Raw genomic sequence first — 22,399 nt, 5'->3', positions numbered from 1 at the left:
GGGGTCATCAGAGCCCAGGTTTCCTACCTCGTGGCTGTGCCCGCTCTAGGGCCCGGTCCTCACCCGCCCAGGAGTGGGGGGAGGCCTGGATCACCCCCACACGTCCACATGCCAGCCCGGGACAGGGCAGGAGCCGGGCCCCCGAGGGGGTCCGCGTCGTTTCTGCCCGTGTCCCGTGCCCACGGCAGCTGCAGGGCGCTGGGCACCTGTCTCTCCGGGAAGCCCTGTGTCTGCCTAACACCGTGGAGACATCAGGACCGCCGAGCGGAAGAGGGGCGGGTCCTGGGGACCAACAGCTGTGCCTGACCCGCCCCCGATCTGAGCATGTGTGGCCAGGAGGCAGCCTCCCCGCCCCGCGCTTCCTGCTGTGCAGAGGGCCGGGGCACCACGCAGGCCGGCTGATGAGGGAGCCCCGTGCCGGAGGGTCAGGCAGCCGGCAGGGCCCAGAGCCCCGGGGCACACGCAGCCCCTCTGATGTCCCCGCCCCACGTCTGCCCCAGGGAAGCCCATGTACCTGCACATCGGGGAGGAGATCGACGGCGTGGACATGCGGGCCGAGGTCGGGCTGCTGAGCCGCAACCTGGTGATTGCGGGGGAGATGGAGGCGGGGTGTTACCCCTACACCAGCCACATCTGCAGCTTCTTTGACTTCGACACCTTCGGGGGCCACATCAAGGTAGGGAGGGGCCTCCCACCCGAGGCTTCCCAGCACACCAGGCTCGGGCGGGAGGGGCGGAGGCACGGGAGAGGGGCCGAGGCAGGAGAACCTTCTGGAGGGTGGAGAAGACTTAGGTACTAACCGCTGGCGTGCTGTCCACCCATTGGGACTTGGGGACAGGAGAAATGGGGTGCCAACTGGGGACGGCTCCCTGTGCCCCACCCACCATCCCGCCAGCCACACCAGCCACACCAGCCAACCAGTCCCACCAGCCCCACCAGCCACACCAGTCCCACCAGCCACACCAGCCACACCAGTCCCACCAGTCCCACCAGTCCCACCAGTCCCACCAGCCACACCAGTCCCACCAGTCCCACCAGCCACACCAGTCCCACCAGCCACACCAGCCACACCAGTCCCGCCAGCCACACCAGCCACACCAGTCCCACCAGCCACACCAGCCACACCAGCCACACCAGTCCCACCAGCCACACCAGTCCCACCAGTCCCACCAGTCCCACCAGCCACACCAGTCCCACCAGCCACACCAGTCCCACCAGCCACACCAGCCACACCAGTCCCACCAGTCCCACCAGTCCCACCAGTCCCACCAGTCCCACCAGCCACACCAGCCACACCAGTCCCACCAGTCCCACCAGTCCCACCAGCCACACCAGCCACACCAGTCCCACCAGCCACACCAGCCACACCAGTCCCACCAGCCACACCAGTCCCACCAGTCCCACCAGCCACACCAGTCCCACCAGCCACACCAGTCCCACCAGTCCCACCAGTCCCACCAGCCACACCAGTCCCACCAGTCCCACCAGCCACACCAGCCACACCAGCCACACCTGCCACACCAGCCACACCAGTCCCACCAGCCCCACCAGCCACACCAGTCCCACCAGCCACACTGGGTGCCAGGGAACGACTCCTCACTCCTCCGACTCCTGACTCCTCTGACTCGGTCTCTCCTCCCAGTTTGCCCGGGGCTTCAAGGCGGCGCACCTGGAGGGCGTGGAGCTGCGGCACATGGGGCAGCAGCTGGTGGGCCAGTACCCCATCCACTTCCACCTGGCGGGCGACCTGGACGAGCACGGCGGCTATGACCCGCCCACCTACGTGCGGGACCTGTCCATCCACCACACCTTCTCGCGCTGCGTCACCGTCCACGGCTCCAACGGCTTGTTGGTGAGTGCTCCTCCCGGCGGGGGGGATGGACCTGAGGGCCACGCAGCTGGCTCTCGGGTCACCGAGTCCAGGACCTCAGGGTGGAACCACCCTCCCTCCCCTGGGGTGTCAAGTGACCTCAAATGACAGCAGCTGCCAGCCCAAGAGGAGAACATGGGCTGGCTCCTGGCCAAAAGGCACCAAGACGCAGGGTTGTGGTGGTTACGGGGAGGTGCCCACGTAAGGGGAGGGTCCCCCGGGCTGAGGCGAGGGGACCACGCCAGGACGGCTGTGGCGTCGGCCCGGCCACCGAGTCCTTTGCTCCCGGCAGACCACGTGTCCGTCAGAGCAAAGGCTGCTGAAGACATGTCCTCATTAGCTCGTCAGCCTGTGTGTCAGAGGCCTATCTTGATTTGTACAGGTAGTTCTTTTCTTAAAAAAAATATTTTTATTGATTTCAGAGAGTAAAGAGGGAGAGAGGGAGAGAGAAACATCCATGATGAGAGAGAATCATGGATCAGCTGCCTCCTGCACACCCCACACTGGGGATTGAGCTCGCAACCTGGGCCTGTGCCCTGACCGGGAATCAAACCGTGACCTCCTGGTTCCTAGGTTGATGCTCAACCACTGAGCCACGCTGGCTGGGGCCAACTTATCTATACTAATAAAAGGGTAATATGCTAATCAGACCAGGTCAACAGGACATCTTCAGGACGTCCTTCCGTACAAAGCCACAGTGGTGGGGGTCGAGGCAGAGGTGGTTAGCGGCAATCAGGTCAGCAGGGAGAGCAGTTAGGGGCGATCAGGCAGGCAGGGGAGAGCAGTTAGGGGCGATCAGGCAGGCAGGGGTGAGCAGTTAGGGGCGATCAGGCTGGCAGGGGAGAGCAGTTAGGGGAGATCAGGCAGGCAGGGGAGGGCAGTTAGGGGCAATCAGGTTGGCAGGGGAGGGCAGTTAGGGGCGATCAGGCAGGCAGGGGAGGGCAGTTAGGGGCGATCAGGCCGGCAGGGGAGGGCAGTTAGGGGCATTCAGGCAGGCAGGGGAGGGCAGTTAGGGGCAATCAGGTTGGCAGGGGAGGGAAGTTAGGGGCATTCAGGCCGGCAGGGGAGGGCAGTTAGGGGCATTCAGGCAGGCAGGGGAGGGCAGTTAGGGGCGATCAGGCAGGCAGGGGAGGGCAGTTAGGGGCATTCAGGCGGGCAGGGGAGGGCAGTTAGGGGCGATCAGGCCGGCAGGGGAGGGCAGTTAGGGGCGATCAGGCAGGCAGGGGAGGGCAGTTAGGGGTGATCAGGCAGGCAGGGGAGGGCAGTTAGGGGTGATCAGGTTGGCAGGGAAGGGCAGTTAGGGGACGATAAGGCAGGCAGGTAGGTGAGTAGTTAGAAGCCAGCAGTCCTGGATTGGTGAGGGTGCAGGCCGGGCTGAGGGACCCCTCCCCCATGCACAAATTTCGTGCACCGGGCCTCTAGTATTTTCTATAAACATTTCCAACATGGACGTTCGAGTGGCACCGCCAGCTTGTGTATGCTTTGGTTCGCATGGTGTTTAGAGAAACATCTGGTCGTTTTTTTCTCTCAACCGGTCATTGTACACTGCCCTGCACCCCCTTCACACGGACCGAACTCGCCCCCCCCCCCCCCCCGCCGTGAACTTTACGACCGGATGTCACTGGTGCCATGCAGGCCCCCGATGTGTGTCCTTTGGCCTGGACGGTGTTTAAAGAAGCATTCACATCCGATCCCACGATTTGAACACCGAGAGATTTCACATCAAAGCGGGGGTTCCTGGCTTCTCTGGGCACGTCGGCCGAGCCGGCGGCACCAGACCCACCTTGCTGCCTGGCCCAGAGTCCCGGCTGCCCCTGCGTTCCCCGGTGGCCTCGAGCCCACCGCTTCCTCCTGCGTTTCAGGAGATGCCCGGGCCGGTGCCACCCGTGCATCTGTGATTGCTTTTTTATTTTTAAAAACTATATTTTGATGTCAGAGAGGAAGGGAGAGGGAGAGAAAGAGAGAAAGATCCATGACGAGAGAGAATCATGGATCGGCTGCCTCCTGCGCCCCCCACACTGGGGATGGAGCCCGCAACCCGGGCCTGTGCCCTGGACCAGTTTCGAACCTGGGACCCTTCAGTCCGTAGGCCGACGCTCTACCCATTGAGCCACACCGGCCAGGGCGCGGCACTTGCTTTAAACCCAACGGAACGAACCTCCCGCCAGGGAACAGTCTTCGTGGTTATGATGCCGTGACCATAAACCCCCCCAGAGTGCGGGGAGAGTGTGTGGGCTCTGGACCCCGTCCAGAAAGGCCTGGGTGGGTCCAGGCTCCGTCTGCAGGTTCGCAGCTGTGGTGCCTCAGGCAAGTCACTTAACCTCTCTGAGCCTCACCTCCCGACTCGGTCAAGCGAGCGCCAGACCCACAGGACTGCGAGGTGCTGGTGCGGGAGGGAGCCCTGAACCCCGGGGCCCGCCCTCGGCCCCCCACATAGGGATGTGCTGGCGGGAAGTGGGGGCGGCCTCCCCGGCGGCTGGTACGAGGGCTGTGTCCGTCTGGAGCAGCGACAGGAGCACATGGCTGTGTTTCTGGCTCAAGCGGGGAGCAGAGGAGAGTGGGGAGTCTGGTGGGAGAGAAAGAGTGGGACTTACAATCCACTCAGAACATCAGGGGTGCATTGGGGCTCGGGGTGAGCCGGGACCCCGCTTCCCAGCTGGCCACCCGCTGCCTGACCTCTGCTCGCCTGTCCCGCCTCTGAGACGTGGGGGCCGGCCCTGCCCGTCCTGGCACGGGGCCTCCGAGGACCCTCTCGTTCTCACATTGAGTCCCGAGGGCTCAAATCCAGAAGGGGCCCCCGAGATGGTGGTGTCTGAGCCCTGCCCCGTGGGGTGCCGGGAGGTGGGGAGACTTGCTAAGAACGCCGTGTGGCTGGACGCAGGCCTAAGACGTCCCCCCGCCCCGTCCTCGGGGTCTTCCAATGGGCTTCCAGCTTCTGTGAGCGCAGGGCCCCAAGAGATGGAGTTGGCAGCCTTCTCGGTCCCCAGCCCAGGGCTGGAGGTGTCCCGAGGCTGTGAAGCAGGGGGGGCCTCGTGGGCGAGGGCTCAGGGAACCCCAGTCTCACTACAGGCCCCCTGCCCAGCTCAGACGCTGCCCCTGGGTGCGGCTAGCGCCCTGCCCCTTCGCAGCGGGACCGCCTATGAGCTGTGTCCTCGCCATGTCCTCCGAGCGTAGGCCCACGTGACCTACCCACTGTCTCCTACCGCACCTGCTTCTTCTTCTTCTTCTTTTTTTTTAAATATATTTTATTGATTTGTTACAGAGAGAAAGGGAGAGGGACAGAGAGTTAGAAACATCGATGAGAGAGAAACATCCATCAGCTGCCTCCTGCACACCCCCCACTGGGGATGTGCCCGCAACCAAGGTCCATGCCCTTGAACGGAATCGAACCCGGGACCCTTCCGTCTGCAGGCCGACGCTCTATCCACTGAGCCACACCGGTCAGGGCCACACCTGCTTCTCATGCTTTATCCCTGTTCCCAGTCCTTGGAGCCTCGGCCAGAACAGCTCCAGCTGGACGGGACCTGCCCGGCCCTCCCAGGCCTGACACTTTTATCCGGCCCACCTCCAACCCCCCTCCCCATGCTCCCCGCGGAGCCTGGGCGTGGCGGGCGCTGTCTGCTGCGTGGAGAGGGTGGCGAGCCCGTGAGCCGCCGGCCGTGGTGACAGGCCCCCTCGCCCCGCAGGTCCAGGACGTGGTGGGCTACGACTCCCTGGGCCACTGCTTCTTCACGGAGGACGGGCCGGAGGAGCGCAACACCTTCGCCCACTGCCTGGGCCTCCTGGTCAAGGCCGGCACGCTCCTGCCCTCCGACCGCGACAGCAGGATGTGCAAGGCCATCACGGAAGACGCCTTCCCGGGCTACATCCCCAAGCCCCGGCAGGACTGCAAGTGAGGGCCCTCCCCGCGCGGCCCCGAGGCCCTGCCGCTCCGAGAGGGCGCGGTCCCTTCCCAGGTGCCCTATCGTCCGTCTTGTCCCCGAGGAACCACGGTTCTCAGCCTCAGGCTCTCCTGATCCCATGTAGCGCCCTCTCCCCTGATGCCACGTAGCGCCCTCCCCTGATGCCACGTAGCGCCCTCTCTCCTGATGCCACGTGGCGCCCTCTCTCCTGATGCCACGTGGCGCCCTCTCTCCTGATCCCACGTAGCGCCCTCTCTCCTGATCCCACGTAGCGCCCTCTCTCCTGATCCCACGTAGCGCCCTCTCTCCTGATGCCACGTGGCGCCCTCTCTCCTGATCCCACGTAGCGCCCTCTCTCCTGATCCCACGTAGCGCCCTCTCTCCTGATCCCACGTAGCGCCCTCTCTCCTGATGCCACGTAGCGCCCTCTCTCCTGATGCCACGTGGCGCCCTCTCTCCTGATGACACGTAGCGCCCTCTCTCCTGATGCCACGTGGCGCCCTCTCTCCTGATCCCACGTGGCGCCCTCTCTCCTGATCCCACGTGGCGCCCTCTCTCCTGATGCCACGTGGCACCCTCTCTCCTGATCCCACGTGGCGCCCTCTCTCCTGATCCCATGTGGCGCCCTCTCTCCTGATGCCACGTAGCGCCCTCTCTCCTGATCCCACGTAGCGCTCTCTCTCCTGATGCCAAGTGGCGCCCTCTCTCCTGATCCCACGTAGCGCCCTCTCTCCTGATGCCACGTAGCGCCCTCTCTCCTGGTGCCACGTAGCGCCCTCTCTCCTGGTGCCACGTAGCGCCCTCTCTCCTGATGCCACGTAGCGCCCTCTCTCCTGATCCCACGTGGCGCCCTCTCTCCTGATCCCACGTGGCGCCCTCTCTCCTGATGCCACGTAGCGCCCTCTCTCCTGATGACACGTGGCGCCCTCTCTCCTGATGCCACGTGGCGCCCTCTCTCCTGATCCCACGTAGCGCCCTCTCTCCTGATCCCACGTGGCGCCCTCTCTCCTGATGCCACGTGGCACCCTCTCTCCTGATCCCACGTGGCGCCCTCTCTCCTGATCCCATGTAGCGCCCTCTCTCCTGATGCCACGTAGCGCCCTCTCTCCTGATCCCACGTAGCGCTCTCTCTCCTGATGCCACGTGGCGCCCTCTCTCCTGATCCCACGTAGCGCCCTCTCTCCTGATGCCACGTAGCGCCCTCTCTCCTGGTGCCACGTAGCGCCCTCTCTCCTGGTGCCACGTAGCGCCCTCTCTCCTGATGCCACGTAGCGCCCTCTCTCCTGATCCCACGTGGTGCCCTCTCTCCTGATCCCACGTAGCGCCCTCTCTCCTGATCCCACGTAGCGCCCTCTCTCCTGGTGCCACGTAGCGCCCTCTCTCCTGATCCCACGTAGCGCCCTCTCTCCTGATGCCACGTAGCGCCCTCTCTCCTGATGCCACGTAGCGCCCTCTCTCCTGATCCCACGTGGCGCTCTCTCTCCTGATCCCACGTGGCGCCCTCTCTCCTGATCCCACGTGGCGCCCTCTCTCCTGATGCCACGTGGCGCCCTCTCTCCTGATCCCACGTAGCGCTCTCTCTCCTGGTGCCACGTAGCGCCCTCTCTCCTGATCCCACGTAGCGCTCTCTCTCCTGATGACACGTAGCGCCCTCTCTCCTGGTGCCACGTAGCGCCCTCTCTCCTGATGCCACGTAGCGCCCTCTCCTGGTGCCACGTAGCGCTCTCTCCCCTGATGCCACGTAGCGCCCTCTCTCCTGGTGCCACGTAGCGCCCTCCTGGTGCCACGTAGCGCCCTCTCCTGGTGCCACGTAGCGCTCTCTCCCCTGATGCCACGTAGCGCCCTCTCTCCTGATGACACGTAGCGCCCTCTCTCCTGGTGCCATGTAGCGCCCTCTCTCCTGATGACACGTAGCGCCCTCTCCTGGTGCCATGTAGCGCCCTCTCTCCTGATGACACGTGGCGCCCTCTCTCCTGATGACACGTAGCGCCCTCTCCTGGTGCCACGTAGCGCCCTCTCTCCTGATCCCACGTAGCGCTCTCTCTCCTGATCCCACGTGGCGCCCTCTCTCCTGGTGCCACGTGGCGCCCTCTCTCCTGGTGCCACGTGGCGCCCTCTCTCCTGATGACACGTGGCGCCCTCTCTCCTGATGACACGTGGCGCCCTCTCTCCTGATGCCACGTAGCGCCCTCTCTCCTGATGCCATGTAGAGCTCTCTGGGGCGCGGCTGCCCCTCGGCTGCCACGTGGGCCACGCGGGTGGCATGTGGACCAGAGAGACCGCTCCCTGTGCTCAGCCTTCTGAGCCCGGGCCGCTCCCTGAGACATGGCCACCGTCCTGCCTCCGGTTTATCTCCCACCATCTCAGGCTCCCCCCACATGCAGGCCCGGCCACCCACAAAGAGTCGGGCCCGGATCAAGTCCTGATCACTTTAAGGCTCCGTGCACCCCGCTCCCCTGAGAGTACTGGGTTTCAGATAAAAAATCCAGGATTTCCCGATATCTAAGGGGCTCCTGGGAGCAGTGGCATCGAGGCGAGCCCGCAGCCCCCCGCCCTCTGCACAGTGCGGGACTGGAGCCGTACCTGACCCTGTCCCTCCCCTCCCCGCAGCGGCGTGTCCACCTTCTGGATGGCCAACCCCAACAACAACCTGGTGAACTGCTCCGCCGCGGGGTCCGAGGTGAGCGGGGAGGTCTCGTCTTGGGAGGAAGTCAGGGGTGCGGTGGGGGGTCTGGGGGGCCCCCCGCCAACCCTGAGGTACGTGTGCGCTGAGCCCCAGGCCTGAGGGGTGCCCCGGTTTTCAGCGATGGCTGTGCCTGCGTCCCACTGTGATCGTAGCCAATGGGAGCATAGTGCACAGGTGGGATCCCTCAGCCTGGCCGCCAATCGGGGCTGATCAGGGCCGGCCAGCTGGGGGGGAGGGACCGTGGGAGGTTGGCTGTGGGTGTACACTGACCACCAGGGGGCAGCTCCTGCATTAAGTATCTCCCCTGGTGGTCAGTGCACGTCATGGCTACCGGCCGGTCATCTGGTGGTAATGGTCACTTAGGCTTTTATATATATAGACTAGAGGCCCGGTGCATGAAATTCGTGCACTGGCGGGGCTTGTCCCTCAGCCCAGCCTGCATCCTCTCCAATCTGGGAACCCTCGGGGGTTGTCTGACTGCCCGTTTAGGCCCGATCCCTAAAGTGGCAGTCGGACATCCCTCTCACAATCCGGGACTGCTGGTTCCCAACTGTTTGCCTGCCTGCCAGCCTGATCAGCCCCTAACCACTCCCCTGCCAGCCTGATTGATGCCTAACTGCTCCCCTGCCAGCCCAATTGTGCCCAACTGCCCTCCCCTGCCAGCCCGGTTGCCCCCAACTGTCCTCCCTGGCTGGCCCAGTTGCCCCCAACTGCCCTTCCCTGCCAGCCTGGTCCCCCCATCTGCCCTCCCTCCCCTTTCGGCCCAGTTTCCCCCAACTGCCCTCCCCTGCTGGCCTGGTTGCCCCTAACTGCCCTCCTCTGCTGTACTGGTCCCCCACAACTGTCCTCCCCTGCTGGCCATCTTGTGACCACATGGGGGTGGCCATCTGTGCGAGGATGTGACGGTCAATTTGCATATTACCTCTTTATTATATAGGATAACTCATGTCAGACTGAAATCCCTGTCGCTTAGACCAGTACCTGGCACGCCAGCATTCTCTAAGCCAAATAATTCCGTTCTCGTGTTGGCCCTACGAGGTGGGGACCGGGTGGGTGAGGAAACACAGGCTGGGGAAGCTCACGTGCCCGGGGCACCACAGGATACCAACAGGGCCTCGCCCCCACCCACCCCTCCCTGCCGCTCACTCCGAGGGACCCTGAGCGGGGCAGTGCCGGCCCTGAGCCCTGGGCCTGGCCTCCACGTCTGTAGAAGGAGAGAGAGAAGCCGAGAACACCGCAAACCCCTCCCGCCCTTGCCCCCGTGACCTGCCAGGGGAGAGGGCGCTAACCCCCAGCCGCGTGGAGTCTGGCCGATAGTCAGACCCGATGCAGGGTTTTAATAGACGGGGTGGGCCCCACAAAGATGCCTGGCCTTTGCCTCCAACGTCTCACTGTTTCCGAGGGGTGTGTGGGGGTGGGCAGGGGGCCCGTGGTGGGGGGGGGGGGCCATTTGGTCGCCCCGGCCAGAAGCCGCCCGGTGCCGAGTCCCGTGCCTTCCTGTCGCTCCCCCACAGGAGACAGGGTTCTGGTTCATCTTCCACCACGTGCCGACGGGCCCCTCGGTGGGCACCTACTCCCCGGGCTACTCGGAGCACATCCCCCTGGGGAAGTTCCTCAACAACCGGGCACATTCCAACTACCGGGTGAGTCTCCCCGGAGCTGCGGACGCGGGCATGGGGCCGGGGGCGCGGGGACAGTGGGTGCAGGGAGCCCTGGGTGTCAGGCCGGCCCTCGGGCCCAGTCCCTGATGGTGCAGAGGAGAAACTGGTGGTCCCCAGAGAAGAACAGACACGTTCAGGGTCAAAAACAAAATGAGAGCCGGCGAGGGCATAGACCAATCAGGAGAGAGAGAGAGAGAGATCCTCAGCGTGACCTGCGTGGATGCCGAGGGGGTGGCTTGTGAGGAGGGCTGGGCAGACAGAGGACCCCGGGCGGGTCCACGTCCCAGAAGCTAAGACAGAGCGGGCTCCCGGGGCCGAGGACAGAGGCGAGGAGGGCCCTGGTGCCGCCCGACAGGAAACAGCACGGGCCTCGGGGGACGTTCTGAGGCTGTCGTGGGCCCCAGGGGGCTGTCCCCATACGGAATGGGCCATCAGCTACGGGGTGGGGGTGGGGGCAATGCATGGGCTGCTCACCCCCGGAGGCCTTCCCACAGGAGGGGGGTGAGCCGTGTTGGACCTGGCTGTGCGGAGAGGGTGGGACCGGTGAGGCCATGTGGGGAGATCCAGGGGCACATGTGGAGGCACGGCCTGGAGGACTCAGCAGGCGGGACTCAGCCTCACGGGCCTGGACAAGGTCCTGAACCGTGTCCTCAGCGCTCTTCTCTGAGCCGCCCAGAGGTTTCAGACCCGGCCGGGCCCTGGAGGGTCACCTCCCGCACCACTAGTGCATCCTGGGAGCAGAGCTGGCTGCGGGAGCGTGCCAGATGGCACAGCAAGGCTGGGCGTGAGGAGATGCCTGGCCTGCAGGGCAAGCCAGCGTGCCCCTGAATATCTACCCCCCACAACCCCTCCCCGCAGGCTGGCATGATCATAGACAATGGCGTCAAAACCACCGAGGCCTCCGCCAAGGACAAGCGGCCCTTCCTCTCGATCATCTCTGCCAGGTAATCAGCCCTCGGGACCCTCGGGTAAGCCCTATTCCATCCATCCATCTATCCATCCATCCATCCATCCATCCATCCATCCATCCATCCTTCCATCTATCCACCCATCCACCCATCCACCCATCCACCCATCCATCCATCCATCTATCCATAATCCATTCATCATCCATCCATCCATCATCCATTCACCCATCCATCCATCTATCCATCCACCCATCCATCCTTCCATCTACCCATCCATCCATCCATCCTTCCATCCATCCATCCATCCATCTATCCATCCATCCACCCACCCATCCGTCTATCCATCCACCCATCCATCCATCCATCCATCCACCCACCCATCCATCATCCATTCACCCATCCATCCATCTACCCATCCACCCACCCATCCATCCATCCACCCACCCATCCATCCATCCACCCATCCATCCATCCATCCATCCATCCATCCATCCATCCATCCACCCATCCTTCCATCCATCCATCCATCCATCCATCCATCCATCCACCCACCCACCCACCCACTCACCCACACATCCACCCATCCATCCATCCATCCATCCATCCATCCATCCATCCATCCTTCCATCCATCCATCCATCCATCCATCCACCCACCCACTCACCCACACATCCACCCACCCATCCTTCCATCCATCCATCCATCCATCCTTCCATCCACCCATCCATCCATCCATCCATCCATCCATCCATCCATCCATCCATCCTTCCATCCACCCATCCATCCATCCATCCATCCATCCATCCATCCATCCATCCACCCACCCACTCACCCACACATCCACCCACCCATCCTTCCATCCATCCATCCATCCATCCATCCTTCCATCCACCCATCCATCCATCCATCCATCCATCCATCCACCCACCCACTCACCCACACATCCACCCACCCATCCATCCATCCATCCATCCACCCACTCACCCATCCACTTGCTGTCATTCACTCAGTCATTCATCAGGTGTCTATGGAGCACATCCAGTGTCCTGCATGTTGAGCTAGTTGCTGGGGGAGTTGCTGGGGGAACCGTGGTGAGAATCCGGACCAAGCAAAGTGTGAGGTTCCAGCCAGTAGGGTTTCAACATTAAAGGTGAATTAGGGGTGCATTAGGGTTTCAGCCTTAGGGGTGGATTAGGGGTGAATTAGGGTTTCATTCAGCCTTAGCATTAGGGGTGAATTAGGGTTTTAGCATTAGGGTTGAATTAGGGTTTCAGCATTAGGGGTGAATTAGGGTTGAATTAGGGTTTCAGCATTAGGGGTGAATTAGGGTTGAATTAGGGTTTCAGCATTAGGGGTGGATTAGGGGTGAAGTAGGGTTTCAGCATTAGGGGTGAATTAGGGTTTCAGCATTAGGGGTGAATTAGGGTTTCAGCATTAGGGGTGGATTAGGGTTGAATTAGGGTTTCAGCATTAGGGGTGAATTAGGGTTTCAGCATTAGAGGTGAATTAGGGTTTCACCATTAGGGGTGCATTAGGGTCTCAGCCAAAACCAACCCCTGGTCAGTGAGCGGGAAGGGCAGGGCCGCAGCAGGTCGGGCTGCGATGGGCAGCGTGGAAAGGAAAGAGGGAAGAAGGTCCCTGCAGTTTAAAGAGGGGGGTTGGGGGGGGCAGGCAGGTTGTGGCTGCAAACACCCCTGGAACCAGCCGAGAGCCGGGGCCACATCGAGGCCCCAGCGCCGAGGAGCCGGGTCCCTGTGAGGAGACCACGTTGCCTGGGCTCCATCTGGGGTGACCCCAGGAACACGGTCATGTCCTCAAGCACATTTGTGGGTGCACACCCCTAAGTATCCGGGCCCCAAGCTGCTTCCCAGCTGAGAGGCTGAGGCCTGGGGTCAAGGTCACCCCAGGGGGGTGGAGAGCTGGCGCCTCCTTCCCGGCCCTGAGGCGGCATCGCACCCCAGGCATGGCATGCCTGACCTTTGACCGCTGGGGCGGGGTGCTCCTCACGCAGCTGATGGGCAAGAGAAGGGATGCGTCTGCCACCCGCGTGAGGGGTGCCCACCCAGGCGCCCCCCTCACGGACCCCGTGCCCCCCCACCAGGTACAGCCCTCACCAGGACGCCGACCCGCTGAAGCCCCGGGTGCCGGCCATCATCAAGCACTTCACCGCCTACAAGAACCAGGACCACGGGGCCTGGCTGCGTGGCGGGGACGTGTGGCTGGACAGCTGCCGGTGAGTGGGTCTGGTGGCGCTGGCACAGAGCGGGCGTGGAGCCCCTGCCCTGGGCGGGGAGGGAGCAGCACCGGGCAGAGAGGAATGGCCACGTGCTGATGGGTGGCGTTCTGGTCTCCGGCCCTGCATGGGCAGGGGGGTGGCGGCAGGCCTGACCCCAAACCTGCCAAACAGCCTCGGCTCACTGCCAGGTGGAGAGGGAGGAGGGGGGAGGGGGAGGGGGAGGGGGAGGAGGAGGGGGAGGAGGAGGAGGGGGAGGAGGAGGGGGAGGAGAATGGGGGAGGAGGAGGGGGAGGAGAACAAGGAGGAGGAGAAGGGGGAGGAGAACAAGGAGGAGGAGAGGGGAGGAGGGGGAGGAGGGGGAGGTGGAGGAGGAGGAGGAGGGGGAGGAGGTGGGGGAGGAGGGAGAGGTGGAAGAGGAGGGGGAGGAGGAGGAGGGGGAGGGGGGGAGGAGGAGGAGGGGGAGGAGGGGGAGGGAGGGGAGGACGGAGAGGAGGGGGGGAGAAGGAGGAGGAGGGGGGAGAAGGGGGAAGGGGAAGAGGGGGAGGAGAAGGAGGAGGAGGAGGAGGGGAGGGGGAGGAGGGAGGGGGGAGGAGAGAGAGGAGGAGGAGGAAGAGGGGGAGGAGGGGGGAGAAGGGGGAGGGAGAGGGGGGAGGACCGCAGGCTGAGTGCTGGGGGTGCAGGGACAAGGAGAAGCCGGAACGGCCTGCACCCCTATCCAGATCTGGTGAGGAGCCAGGCCCTCCTGCCCGCGCCCCCGCCCCGGGGCAGCCCCACCAGGCAGCGAAGGGGCTGGAGACGCAGGCCCAGGGCGTCCCCTTCCCAAGGCTGATGCTGAGACACACCGCTGTCACTTTCCCTTTGGAGCCAGGCTGGGTGGGAGGGGCCTGAGCTATCCCAGCTCCTCAGGGAACCCCATGCTCAGGTCCAGACCCCCCCCACCACCACCACCTCACACAGTAGCTGCAGTGGCTCCAGGGCCCGGGGGTTGTGGGGGGGTCCCTCCCTGTGCTGCCCAGGGCCCCCGAGAGCACGCTCTGACTGTCTGCTCCCATCCCCAGGTTCGCTGACAATGGCATCGGCCTGACCTTGGCCAGGTAAGCACCTGTCGGGGCCCCGGGGCCCCCTTGGGAGGCTGCCTGCGGCCTCCTCACCCCTCGCCTCTCCCCGCAGCGGCGGGACCTTCCCGTACGACGACGGCTCCAAGCAGGAGATCAAGAACAGCCTATTCGTGGGCGAGAGCGGCAACGTGGGGACCAAGATGATGGACAGCAGGATCTGGGGCCCCGGCGGCCTGGACCACGGCGGGAGGAGCCTTCCGATCGGCCCGTAGGTTTGCGCGCACGGCGGCCGCCTCGTTCCGTGTGTGTGTGTGTGTGTGTGTGTGTGTGTGTGTGTGTGTGTGTGGAGTGGGGGGGGCCCTGCTAGTGGGTCCTGCCTGGTGAGCACCTGGGGACACCTGTCCGTGGGCAGAGGCGTCGCGGACACCGGTGGGGCGGGATCCAGAAGCGAGAGGGGAGACAGGACTGCTGAGGGCGAGTCAGCAGGGCGGCGTGGCTGTGGCGCCTATGGCGTGGCATTGGGCTGTGTTGATAGGGATTTTTTTAAAAAAACATATTTGTATTGATTTCAGAGAGGAAGGGAGAGGGAGAGAGAGAGAAACATCCATGAGGAGAGAGCATCATGGACTGGCTGCCTCCTGCACGCCCCACACTGGGCATGGAGCCTGCAACCCGGGCCTGTGCCCTGACCGGGAATCGAACCTGGGACCCTCCAGTCCGCAGGCCGACGCTCTATCCACTGAGCCATACCGGCCAGGGACATGGATGGGAATTTGATGTCAGGATCAGCGAGGGTTCCTTGTCTTCTGAGATGTGCGCACGGGAGCAGGTCATGCCCTTCTGAGGGCGGGGGGGGGGGGGAGAGAGAGAGAGAGAGAGAGAGAGGGAGAGAGAGAGAGAGAGAGAGAGAGAGAGAGAGGGGGGGGGGGGGGGGAGGAGCGAGAGAGAGAGGGAGAGAGGGAGTCGGGCCCCAGCACACACGAGGGAGGAGCAGGAGGTGACCCAGCCCACACCGCGTCACAGAAGATGGGGGGGGTCTTCCCCCCGCAGGTGGGACCTCGCTCAGGAAGATGTTCTCAGGGCGGCCCAGCTGCACGCACGAGACCCATCCTCGTGGGCCCTGTGGGTGAGAGGGAGCGGCTGTGGTGCCCGAAAGAATTTTCTAGCATCCGGCTTGTCCCACGGCAGAACAGCAGGGTGGCCTGCGGCATCGCGGGCCCTGCGTGGCAAGACCCGGGTCTAATCTCCCACCCCACCCAGAGGCATGTGTGCGTTTGAAAAGAATTTGCAGCCCTGGCCGGTGTGGCTCAGTGGATAGAGCGTCGGCCTGCGGACTGAAGGGTCCCGGGTTCGATTCCGGTCAAGGGCATGTACCTTGGTTGCGGGCACATCCCCAGTGGGAGGTGTGCAGGAGGCAGCTGATCGCTGTTTCTCTCTCATCGATGTTTCTCACTCTCTATCCCTCTCCCTTCTTCTCTGTAAAAAATCAATAAAAGATATTAAAAAATAAAAATAAATAAAAAGGAAAGATTTTGCAGCCTGGGCGGTGTGGCTCAGCGGTTGAGCGTCGACCTAGGAACTGGGAGGTCAGGGTTCGATTCCCGGTCAGGGCACATGCAAGGTTGCGGGCTCCATCCCCATAGGGGCCGTGCAGGAGGCAGCCGATCCATGATGCTCTCTCCTCATGGATGTTTCTCTCTCTCCCTCTCCCTTCCTCTCTGAGATCAATAAAAATCTATTTTTAAGAAAAGGAAAGGAAAGATCTTGCAGATGGAACCACCGTCTCGGGGCGAGCTGCCGAGAGCCTCAACGAGGTGGCCTCGCTCTGGCTGTTTTACGAGCCGCTCTGGGTCTGCCCGCCCGGCTCTCTGCTGAGGGTCCAGCTCCCGGGCCGGTTCCCAGCTGTGCGGTGCGGTAGTTTACGCGCCTGGCTCCTCAGGGGCCTCGGGGCAGGGCCTCCAGCTGCACTCAGAGCCGGAACCCGGACCGTGCAGCCCGGATCACGGCTGATTCATCCTGTCTGGGCCCGGCTGGGGTCTGAAGTGTAACGGCAGAGCCCGGGAGAGTGGGCTGTCCCGGAAATGCGTTCCGTGGACGTATGCCCGGGGCCGCCCCCGGCCATCAGGACTCACGATCATGACGTTCGTTGGGCTGCTAATAAAACAGTACAGAAAGGACGAGGTCCCTGGTGTCCGCTGACGCCACCTCGCCAAGCCCCGTGACGCAGCGTCCCCGGGGAGCCGTGTCTGCACGGAGGGGCCAGTGTGATGAGGGGGGACAGCTGGGTGTGGCCTCTCCCCCAGACATTCATGTCCGTGTTCTTGTGCATCGTCCTGCCCTGTTTCTTGTCCACGGTGGAAGGAGAGGGCCTGGCCAGGGGTGGAGATGCCAGTAGAAGCAGAACGACGGGGCCTGGAGAATGAGCAAGCCTAGATTTGGGGCCACAGGGAAGCCCAGTGGTCCCTCATGGGCCTTTGTCTCCTCTGCCTCCCCAGCTCAGGAGCCCGAGGCACATGGAGAGGGTCTCTGCCCCCTGCCCCCAGCTGGGGTCAAGGCAAAATGTCCCAGTCACGGTCCATCCATCCATCCACCATCTATCCATCATCCATCCATCATCCATCATCTATCCACCATCCATCATCCATCCATCCATCATGCATCATCCATCCATCATCCATCATCTATCCATCATCCATCCATCATCCATGCATCCATCCATCATCCATCCATCCATTCATCATCCTTCCATCCATTATCTATCGATCCATCCACCATCTATCCATCATCCATCCATCATCCATCATCCATCCATCATCCATCATCCATCCATCATCCATCATCCATCATCCATCCATCATCCATCCATCATCCATCATCTATCCATCATCCATCCATCATCCATCCATTCATCCATCCATCATCCATCATCCACCATCCACCATCCATGATCCATCATCCATTATCTATCCATCCATCATCCATCAATCCATCCATCATCCATCTATCCATCCATCATCCATCCATCCATTCATCATCCTTCCATCCATTATTTATCGATCCATCCATCATTCATCCATCATCCATCCATTCATCCATCATCCATCCACCATCCATCCATCCATTCATCCATCATCCATCCATCCATTCATCATCCTTCCATCCATTATCTATCGATCCATCCATCATCCATCCACCATCCATCCATCCATCCATCCATCCACCATCCATCCGTCCATCATCCATCCATTCATCATCCACCATCCATCATCCACCTTCCATCATCCATCCATCATCCATTCACCATCCATAATCCATCCACCCATCCATCATCTATCATCCATCCATCATCCACCCATCATCCAACCATCATCCACTCACCATCCATCATCCATCCATCCATGCATCATCCATCCATCATCCACCCATCCATCATCCATCCACTCATCCATCACCCATCCACCCATCCATCATCCATCCACCCATCCATCATCCATCCGCCCATCCATCATCCATCCGCCCATCCATCATCCATCCACCCATCCATCATCCATCCACCCATCCATCATCCATCCACCCATCCATCATCCATCCGCCCATCCATCATCCATCCACCCATCCATCATCCATCCACCCATCCATCATCCAGCCATCATAGATTGACACTATATCCCCGAATGCCTTTCCAGTGAGCTAACGAATGAGCCAGCCGTGTGCTATGCAGGGGGAGTTGCTGGGGGGCGGGGGGGGGGCGGGGTCAGGCCTCGTTTGTCTGGAAGGTCCCTGTTGGCTCCCACGAGGGGGCAGACCCGGCGATGCGCCTGACGCTGACTCGCCCGACTCTGCAGGAACTTTCCCATCCGAGGGATCCAGTTGTACGACGGCCCCATCAACATCCAGAACTGCACCTTCCGCAAGTTCGTGGCCCTGGAGGGCCGGCACACCAGCGCCCTGGCCTTCCGCCTGAACAACGCCTGGCAGAGCTGCCCCCACAACAACGTGACCAGCATCACCTTCGAGGACGTCCCGGTGAGTGAGGTGCCTCCGGGGCCGCTCCCCGTGACCCAGACCCGGGCGGGCGTGACTCACCGGGCCCGGGAGCCGGGCTTGGGCCTCGGCCACCACCGCAGGGGCTGAGCGGCCTCCTCCGAGCAGCCTGGACCGCGGCCCAGTTCTGGCTGCATCCAAACTGGAAAAGTACAGGCGTGGGTGCCTGCCGGTCAGGCTGGGGTCGGTGCCTGCCTGCCCTCGCCCTGCCCGAAGCTCAGGGGCCTCGGCCGGAGCCAGCGTCTGAGGCTGCTCCCCCGGCGCCTGGCTTTTGATCTCTGAGTCCCGTGACTGGGCCACCTGAGTTGGCAACAGTTCATTTAATTTAATTTTTTAAATACATTTTTATTGATTTCAGAGAGGAAGGGAGGGAGAGAGAGAGAGAAACATCCATGATGAGAGAGAATCATGGACTGGCTGCCTCTTGCACGCCCCCTACTGGGGATCGAGCCCACAACCCAGGCAGGTGCCCTTGGACAGAATTGAACCCGGGACCCTTCAGTCCGCAAGCTGATGCTCTATCCACTGAGCCACACCGGCCAGGGCTTAATTTTATTTTTTAAATATATTTTTATTGATTTCAGAAAGGAAGGGAGAGGGAGAGACTCACACATCCATGATGAGAGAGAATCATGGATCGGCTGCCTCCTGCCCTGAGGGCTGAGCCCACAACCCGGGCCTGTGCCCTGACCGGGAATCGAGCCCTGACCTCCTGGTTCCTAGGGCGAAGGTCAGCCACTCGCAGTTGCTTTACAAACCTGCAGTGTCTGAGGGATCTGTGCTGAAGCTGCTGTCTTCAGTCCCTCCCTGAGCGCCACAGCCAAGGAGAGGCTGGTGCTGAGTCAGGCGGGGCCGGTGCCCCGGGGACTAGGCAGGGCCGGTCCTCCTGGGGCGGGCGCTCTCTCTGGTGATGGATTTCCCAGGCCTCCCCTCCCCCTCCCCCTCCCCCCTCCGCTCCTGCCCTCGGCCTGTTGGCCCCACCCAGGGCAGGTGGAGGGAAAGGATGTCAGACTCGAGTTAGCTAATTCCTTTACTCAGGCAGCTCGGGGCCCCAAAGAGGCCGGTCATGGAAATCTCCAGGGGCCGTGTGGAGAGACTGCCCCCTCCCCGCCCACGTGGGTGCACACACCTCCTTGTGCAAACATCCTCTGCCGCCTGGGTCTCATTCACACACACACACACACACACACACACACACACACACACACACACTGAGAGGCCAGATGATGATGATCTCTGAACGCATAATGATCTGGCCACTCTGTGTACATCCTATATAATAAACGGCTAATATGCAAATGGTCCCCTCAAACAGGAGTTCGACCAGCAGGCAGGCCGGCCAACCGCCCATGTCCCCTCCCCCTGGCCAGGCTGGCCGGACCCCACCCATGCACGAATTCATGCACCGGCCTCTAATATATATATACACACACACTGAGTGGTCAGATTATTATGTGTTCAGAGATCATCATCATCTGGCCACTCAGTGTATACAGGCACACACATACACGCACACGCATACATGTGCACACACATGCACGCACACACATGCACGCCCCTGTGTCCCCGCCCAGCTCTGCAGCCTTGTGAGCGGGAACCAGCACCCCCCACAGGTCCCCCACAGCAGCCACCTGCCCCCCATGAGCAGAGACCAAAGGGCTGGCTGTGGGGTTGAGGTGTGGTGAGGTCAGCAGGTGGTCCCCGGTGCCCGGGAGCCAGCGCCTCTGGTGGGGCCGCTGTGGTGGCGGCGGGAATGGAGCCTCTGGCGCGGCCGCTGGCCTGCAGTTCCCCTGGCCTCCGCCCCGTGACGCCGGGCCCTGCTCCGCGCAGATTACTTCCAGAGTGTTCTTCGGGGAGCCCGGGCCCTGGTTCAACCAGCTGGACATGGACGGCGACAAGACGTCAGTGTTCCATGACGTGGACGGCTCCGTGTCCGAGTACCCCGGCTCCTACCTCACCAAGGCCGACAACTGGCTGCTGCGGCACCCCGACTGCATCGACGTCCCCGACTGGCGGGGGGCCATCTGCAGCGGGCGCTATGCACAGGTGGGCACCCACGGGGGGCACGCACGGGGGGGCACGCACAGGGGGTTACGCACAGGGGGTTATGCACAGGGGCTATGCACAGGGGGTTATACACAGGGGTTTATACACAGGGGGTTATGCACAGGGGCTATGCACAGGGGGTTATACACAGGGGTTACACACAGGGGGTTATGCACAGGGGGTTACACACAGGGGGTTACGCACAGGGGGCTATGCACAGGGGGTTATGCACAGGGGTTATGCACAGGGGGTTATGCACAGGGGGTTATGCACGGGGGGTTATACACAGGGGGTTACGCACAGGGGGTATGCACAGGGGGTTACACACAGGGGGTTATGCACAGGGGGACACACACGGGGGGGCACGCACGGGGGGGCACGCACTGGCACACGGCGCTGCGGCCGGGGTTGCTCACCTGGGCAAGCATGGAGAGCCCGCCCTGGCCAGGCCTGAGCACACAGGCTCCTCGTCCTCCTTCCTTCCTTCTTCCCCCTTTTCCTCCTCGCCCAGGGCAAGTTGTTTGTTTTTTTAAAATATATTTTTATTGACTTCAGAGAGGAAGGGAGAGGGAGAGAGATAGAAACATCCATGATGAGAGAGAACCACGGATCAGCTGCCTCCTGCACGCCCCCTACTGGGGATGGAGCCCACAACCCGGGCCTGTGCCCTGACCGGAATCGAACCCGGGACCCTTCAGTCCGCAGGCCGACGCTCTACCCACTGAGCCACACCGGCCAGAGCTCAGCAAGAGCTTTTAAAAACCCAGAATGGAAACACTCTGTAAGCGGGATGCTCTGAGGTCCAGTGGGCGTGTCAGGCCAGGCTCCAGCTCCTTCTTTTTTGGCGATAACGCCAAAGGCGCCGGGTCACTGCGCCTGTTCTCTCGGCCGCGGTGGAGGGCTGTCACCTTGTGAACACGCGACACGGCAAATTCGTGCCTCCCACGGGGGCCCGGGGCCCCGGGCTCTGTGCTCCCGGGGCCTCAAGGGCTGACAGTCCTGCTTTCCGGCTTTTCTCTGAAATGAGGTGCCACTCACCGGCCCCGTGCACAGTGGCGGCCCCGCGGACTGGCCGTGGGGGCGGGACACAGGCCAGAGGGGCCACGGGCAGCTGCCCCGGGCCCGCCCCCAAATGCTGGCAGGACAATGGCCCACGGAGGACTCTCTCCCTTCCTCCTCCTTTTCCCCAAATTTCCCATCTGCCTATGAAGCGAACGGCTCCCAAGTTCCCATTGGTGCTCCTGAACACAGCCCTTCAAAAAATATACACCGAGTGGCCAGATGATGATGCTCTCTGAACACATAATAATCAGGCCACTCAGTGTCTATCCTATAGAATAAAAGGCTAATATGCAAATGGTCCCCTCGACCAGGAGTTCGACCAGCAGGCAGGCCGGCCAACCGCCCATGTCCCCTCCCCCTGGCCAGGCTGGCCGGACCCCACCCATGCACGAATTCATGCACCGGGCCTCTAATATATATATATATATATATATATATATATATATATATATATATATATATATATATATATATATACATACACACACACACACACACACACACTGAGTGGCCAGGATATTATGCGTTCAGAGATTATCATCATCTGGCCGCTCAGTGTATATTTTTATTGATGTCAGAGAGGAAGGGAGAGGGAGAGAGAGAGAAACATCCATGATGAGAGAGAATCCTGGATCGGCTGCCTCCTGCAGGCCCCACAGTGGGGATCGAGCCCCCAACCCGTGCATGTGCCCTGACCGGGAATCGAACCCTGACCTCCTGGGTCATAGGTGGATGCTCTACCCACTGAGCCACGCCGGCCAGGCAACACAGCCCTTTTTGAAGATGCACAAGGGGTTGGCTGGAGTGCGCTGTGCGGCGTGGGCTGCGTGGAGAGGGGGACCCCTTATTTGGCCTTCCCTTCGTCTGTGTCTGCTAAGGGGCTGCGGGCAGATGCTAACCAGACGCCCCTGGAATGATCCCTGGTG

At 62.1% G+C, this 22,399-nt stretch overlaps 1 protein-coding gene across 2 annotated transcripts in view; it reads left to right on the top strand.

Moving 5' to 3' along the window:
- Positions 1–22,399, top strand: part of CEMIP (cell migration inducing hyaluronidase 1) — a 158,583-nt gene that overhangs the window by 119,389 nt on the left and 16,795 nt on the right. For both annotated transcript variants that reach the window (XM_080651477.1, XM_080651476.1), the window contains 11 exons: positions 501–676; positions 1,643–1,852; positions 5,557–5,762; positions 8,383–8,452; positions 9,973–10,101; positions 10,978–11,063; positions 13,129–13,260; positions 14,322–14,357; positions 14,434–14,589; positions 18,167–18,347; positions 20,196–20,411. In XM_080651477.1, coding sequence (XP_080507603.1) covers positions 501–676; positions 1,643–1,852; positions 5,557–5,762; positions 8,383–8,452; positions 9,973–10,101; positions 10,978–11,063; positions 13,129–13,260; positions 14,322–14,357; positions 14,434–14,589; positions 18,167–18,347; positions 20,196–20,411 — 1,598 coding nt within the window. The remainder of the gene's footprint in view (positions 1–500; positions 677–1,642; positions 1,853–5,556; positions 5,763–8,382; positions 8,453–9,972; positions 10,102–10,977; positions 11,064–13,128; positions 13,261–14,321; positions 14,358–14,433; positions 14,590–18,166; positions 18,348–20,195; positions 20,412–22,399) is intronic.

Source organism: Plecotus auritus (assembly GCF_963455305.1).
Source record: "Plecotus auritus genome assembly, chromosome: 15".
In the NCBI taxonomy this organism is placed as follows: Eukaryota; Metazoa; Chordata; class Mammalia; order Chiroptera; family Vespertilionidae; genus Plecotus; species Plecotus auritus.
This window is presented reverse-complemented; position numbering and strand designations above follow the sequence as displayed.